This window comes from Sphaeroforma arctica, assembly GCF_001186125.1.
Source record: "Sphaeroforma arctica JP610 unplaced genomic scaffold supercont1.265, whole genome shotgun sequence".
NCBI lineage: Eukaryota > Ichthyosporea > Ichthyophonida > Sphaeroforma > Sphaeroforma arctica.
This window is the reverse complement of record NW_014040293.1, coordinates 31,685-37,727: the sequence shown is the minus strand read 5'-3', so window position 1 is coordinate 37,727 and position 6,043 is coordinate 31,685. Positions and strand designations below refer to the sequence as shown.

At 43.8% G+C, this 6,043-nt stretch overlaps 1 protein-coding gene across 1 annotated transcript in view; it reads right to left on the bottom strand.

Moving 5' to 3' along the window:
* Positions 1–949: 949 nt before the first annotated feature.
* Positions 950–6,043, bottom strand: part of SARC_04605 (hypothetical protein) — a 5,100-nt gene continuing 6 nt past the window's right edge. Inside the window, exons 1-5 of the mRNA XM_014301560.1 lie at positions 5,960–6,043; positions 5,188–5,284; positions 2,522–4,386; positions 1,861–2,016; positions 950–1,373 (exon numbers count right to left, since the gene is read on the bottom strand). The exon at positions 5,960–6,043 is cut by the window's right edge and continues 6 nt beyond it. Coding sequence (XP_014157035.1) covers positions 1,175–1,373; positions 1,861–2,016; positions 2,522–4,386; positions 5,188–5,284; positions 5,960–6,036 — 2,394 coding nt within the window. The 5' untranslated portion in view covers positions 6,037–6,043 and the 3' untranslated portion in view covers positions 950–1,174. The remainder of the gene's footprint in view (positions 1,374–1,860; positions 2,017–2,521; positions 4,387–5,187; positions 5,285–5,959) is intronic.

The following is a 6,043-nucleotide window of genomic DNA, read 5'->3' as shown; positions in this document are numbered from 1 at the left end:
ATTGTATTCGTGTGGTTGTCGCTTGACGTTGTACGGACGCGGGATTCAAGGTCCACGGTTTTTCTTGTAGCGTTTTTATTAGGTCATTGAGCGTTGCCATCGACTTGAGTATATTTGTTCAGTCCTCTGGTGAAGAGGATTGTGTGCCAGACACATTGGTAGGGGCTGGTTAATCGATGTCAACTTGTTAGCTATATTAACATTGCTTTTTGAATATATATTTTTTCTTTGAATAGCAAATAATTTGGTCAGTGGATGTGTAATTTTCAGAAGGCTATATGCAGTGAACGACAAAGAGAATAATCGATGCAATTGCCCAAGAATTTTCTCTCCAATTATTGTCAGACACTCGATATGACCCCGGTAAAGCGTTATTAATGTTCGGAATACGATAATACTGTTGATTGTCATCTTTCCTCAAACTGATTATAATCCAGATAGCTGGAAAGAACTGAAATCCACGCCACCATGAGGAATGCTAAAAAGTAGAACTTCGAGTCCGGAACAATTTAAAGCCGGAATCATCTGTTTTACCACCTCAAATCGAAGCGTGCATATTGCCGCCTTGCAAGTCCCGGTAAAATTTACAGATGGGAAAGATATTTTGGAAGGATTTGAGCTACATAGCTCATTTGTCGGGAGCTTTCGTTTGCACACTTTGATAATCTTATTGTATAGGAAACACTCCGACGTTTTTGTAAACGGTGTCGGTTGTTGCCCACGGTGGTTGCTCGTGACATCATCTTGCATTGTCAACTAAATATTCTGTGTGGTTGATGAGTAGTCAGGGTCGTTCTTAACGGGAAGGCTTCGCTAAAGCAATTTATTGAAAGTTCATTTGCTACAAAATATGATACAGTAATATTTACCTAATTCATATCTTTGATCCATTCTGTTTTGGTATATTTTTTTTCGCGAAGAAAATACCGGAATTTCCATGATTTACTTTCATGCTTTGGGTGTTTACTTTTATTCATCGTATAACTAGCCTATATAATACGATTGCGGGTCAGCGCTCACACTTGTGTGACAATTCACGGCCCAATAAATTTGACTGATGAAATTTATTTGGAAACCTCAGATTACCATGCAAGTATGTGAGTAGCTTTCACCCAAGATAACATATTGCTCAAACTTTATGCCATCTTTTGGTGGTGGCCAGCAAGCATCAATCTCACTCCACCAAAACGTAATTAGTGGTGTCAGTGCGAATGCAGGGTATCGGCATCGTCAGCGGCGTGGCGATCTTCCCGCTTATATTGTTACTTTGATAATAGTCTGTCAACGCTGGGATTGACGGGAATCGATGATTGTCCAGCACGTACTCGTTACCCTGGGACGCAATGTTCATGTGAAGAACTAAACCACCAAATCTGATATGTGTAAATGAAAGGCAGGCAAAACGGTCAATTTTCGACTTTCGAGTATATCAGAAAGGCGAAAGTGGAATCGATACCCAACATACTGTTTAGGAGGTAATTTTTTGTTTAGGAGGTACAGTTTAGGAGGATAAAAAAAAACATGTGTAGAGGCAATGTAGAATGAGATACGAACTACACAGATCAGTTTACCGGAGGCATATGGTTGAAAAGCATATACGTGCAATGAACACACGATTGACCGGGTCGAATAAATGGGAATTACATGACCGTTGATGTTGATGATAAATGGGAACTACATGACCGTTGATGTTGATGATAAATGGGAACTACATGACCGTTGATGTTGATTTGATTTGGCGACAGTCTTATACAATGGCTATTTGCACAACAGAGATTAAATACGAATTGTAGATTTTGATCCTACGAAGCACACTCAGTCTGATTTGGGGGTTTGTCTATACGTTGCATCGAGACTTACAAGATCGAAAGGACGAATTGGTGCTTCCTGTGATTGTAGCGCACTAGCCATGCACCATCAGGCTGTCTTTCAAAGAAAGTGTGAATGTAATCCCGCCGTCTCTTTTGTTCTTCTTCAGAGTCGCCTTGCATCTCCGTGGGTATAGTAAGAAACCAGCTAGAAATAGATGCAAATATTGACAGCGGGGTCGATTTAGCATATAATATAAAACATGATACACCCAATCATCTGCTTATACTTCAATCGTACCAGAAATAAATACAGAGCCTCCTCATTTATGAGAAGCTTATGTCAGATTAAATTCTTAGAAAGCTCACGTATATGTACAATATCACACTACATATATCATATATGCAACGGGGTTTGCTTCCAGGATATTCCCATGAACAAACAAACGCATTGTCAGCAAGCGAATCGCTTCGTTGTTTTGAGACAGTAAAGGAACAACAAGCGCTTTATAATAGATTTAATGGGTGAAAACGTTCACATCAGAGATCGTAAGGTTACTAGAATATCCAACATACGCACAATGCATCTCACTCAATTACGACCACATTCTGCAATAAACGGCACACGGAATCATATTGCTCGTTTAAAGCTTGAATTTAGCTGGGATAAAAAAAAGAAAAAAAAAGAAGAAAAAAAACAAATACACACTTACCGATACTGTGTCATATTGGCCGGTGTCGGCGTCTGCTGTTGCATATCCGAGTATCCGTCATACCTGTTTGTTTGCGGACCAGGGTACCAATTATTATCTAAGGGCCTGCGTGGGTCACCCTGTTGGTTCCGATTATGCGGGGAGCCCCTGGGATCCACACTCTGTGATGTGGTGAGGCGCGACTGTTGTTGTGACGGATTGACATGGCCCCCATACATCCCATCCATGTTATTCGGATACGGTGGCCTGTCCCAGTGGCCCTGTGACTGTGAATGGCCATGCTGTTGTTGTGGTGGCATTGCGGACGAGCTGTATACCGCACTCTGGTGTGCGCCGTTGTGCATGTAGTACCCATCGTCGGTGAGTTGTGGCCCACCAAGATTACTCACGTACCTCACGGACATCACATTGGGGTCCATACTTTGTGGCCTGTGCAGTTGGGTGTTTTGATTAGACCCATTATACGAGGAGAACTGCTGAGATACGGCCATGGGTGGCCCGCTCGGCTGATATATCTGCGGCATGTTCGACGGCTGCCTGCCCGAGATGTTGCTGTTCTGGTGCAAATCCCCGTTCCAATTGCCACTGTTGTTTCCTATATTACTTCCCGGTTGGCGTCCGCTGTGTGCCTGCTGTTGCTGTTGCTGGTGATGATGATGTTGTTGCTGATGTTGTTGCTGGTGCTGTTGATGCACGGGTTGTTCTGCGACTGATCGCATGATACTATTGATTGGCGATAGCGGTTGTTTGTGCGGGCTCTTGGGTGACGTAAAGTCGCCGCCAGGCGCGTAGTCATTGACACTCATGCGCACAACACTGGGAATAGGGTTGGACGTGTGTATGCGGTCATGCGTGGTTGACATGATGCTGCCCATGCCCGACATATCGGGGGAGGCTGGTTTAGATCCCTGGAGTACCTCGAACTGGGACTCGTTCCTCTCAGCCTCTTCTCGCATATTATTGCTCCAAAGCGGCACACTGGGATTCCTTTGCACCTGGAATGTCCCAGGCGACGAGCTCATAATGGCCTCCATACCCATCCCTCGACCATCCCCACCGGACATGCCATCAGCATGCTGTGTGTTCCCGGTACCACTGTAACTGCGCGTGGAGAGCACACTGTCGGTGGGTTTCACCACATTGTGTGGTCGCATGCTCGGCAGTGGCGTCGTAGTGGGGCTGTGATTGCCATGGTAGAGGTTATCGGCCGAAGTGCGTCGCACAGGCTCCGTTTGCAGCTGCAGACTGTTTTGATTATTGTTATACTGTTGCTGCTGATGCTGATGCTGTGATGAGGCGAATTGTGGTGTAGCCGACAAAGCCGTGTCTTGGCGTGGCGTGCGCTGGTGTATGTTGGATGTACTGGTCGACTGACTCATCAGCCGTGGCTGTACCTGCTGCACCTGTGTGATCAAGTGTTGTTGGTAGCTGGGATGGTTTAGGGGGTATTGGTACCCATCCAGCTTCACGTCTTGTTGCTGAGCTGGCGTGCCATTATTGCTTGGCGTTGTTTGGCTCTGCTGTAGTTTGTTGGGCGTCTGTTGCCTGCTCAGCGGGCGTTCCGCACGTCCATTGCTTCCCTCGCAGCTGTTACGCTTACTAGAGACGCTTGTACTTTCCTGTCGGTTATGTTGGCTCGAATCCGTCCGCACAAACTCGTGCGTGTTGAAGAATTGGTCACTGCCTTCGGTACAGTCATCGAGGGCAAAGGGTTTGAGTGTGACTATCACTTTTATGATCGAATGTACACCTGTGAAGTCGAATTTCTTGGTCGTCCCAACTTTGGCCTCTATCCTGCCTGTGGGGGGTAACCTGTATGATATTTTATCTATGGCGGCATTCCAATTGGTAACGAGCATTTCCGACTGTGAAATGAAGAGGTTGCGATAGATTAATGGTCACACTCTCACATCTGACTGTATGAGTCATATACACTGCATGGAACCCGACGGTACTGCTTGCACAACGATATTTCAGGCTACCTGTGCGTGCGCGTCCATATTCAGCAAATACACCATCGAGTCAAAGATTTCATGATATAGCAAGACTGAAAGAGATAAAAAACGTGATATCCAATAAAATACGGCGTATAGGCGGGTGTACGTGTCTCGTATTACGCGAGAGAAGTGAGTAGAGCTCCATGTCAAACTATAAGCGTGCGCTATAATCTTACTTATAGATCGAGAGTGTAGAGCCTATTGATAGTTTTTAACAAACATGATGGCATTCGAAACACGTAGATGAATGATATATGCAGTTGTGTATGCATTAACATACCTAAATGCATGGATATACACAATGTAAATGCATTTATACGATGAGCACAATTAATACGATTACAAAGATAATAAAAAAAATTTATATATATATATATATATATCTATATAAATAAAAATATATATATACACGAATGTACACAGATGATCATCCATATAGATAGGGTTTATGCGTCTATATACTTTCAAGAGTAAGTCAGGTATGCATTCTGATACCGCTTGTACACGCGTGATACAAGCCGAATATTGAAAAAAAAAGAAGAAGAAAAAAAAAGCGATTTTTAGCCAGAATATCAATCAAAAACGATGCGAATCATGTACAAGCAAGCTGAAATACGATTCCTGTTCAAAAGTTCATGACGAGGCTTGTCTCTGCCTAATTTGCAATACCTTTTGAACATTTTTCCTATTAATATTTAGTTCTCGAACAAGGGCTTCGAGATATGCCCACTCAACTTCCACCAACTTCTGCTGAGTAATTTTATTCCTGGAGAGAGATGGATCGGATATATCATATTAAGGTGGGTTCTCTCACCAGTAAGGCTGTAAAACACGAACCACTTGTGCGACTCCACAATACAGTAAAACGACCCGCGGCGTATGCTAAATTTCGGAGAATGAGTCCATACAATCGGTGGTAGATAAATCGATAATCTTCAGTATCGTGGAAAGCTCCAGAGCAAACAGACTGCCCCTTTTCAGTGAGATTCATGACAAGACCGTATATAGAAACGCGTATACTCTACGTAAACACAATGCACGCATGTGCATCTGTCCGTTAATCTTCAAAAATTCATCGGGCCTTCGAAATCATATTGTAATATAATCCACTCATTCCTCCTGAAGTCTAAAAGTGCTCCCAATAAGAAGGAAAATGTCCTCTGAGGAGAGCATACAGTTAGCCCGACATTGACCGCAGGACACACAAAACCAGACTTAAGGCAGTCAGTCCCAGCGTTTCCAAAACGACCATTAGTCGCGAATGAGCGGCACACATTCAAATCACGAAAACATTGCACAGTCCAAATACATCAGTACGCCACTGGCACGATCCGCAGACGCTTCGTATATAAGAAGTGCCACAGAAGTAAATATGGCTATCAGTGAAGGCATGAGGTACAACAAAACCTAGTGAAACTACTCATATGACACAAATACATACAGTCTCAGATGGATGTCTGAGTCATCCGCATTCTTCAGCTTTCTCGAGCTCATCTCAGCGATAACAAAGTCGGTCATGCTCTCA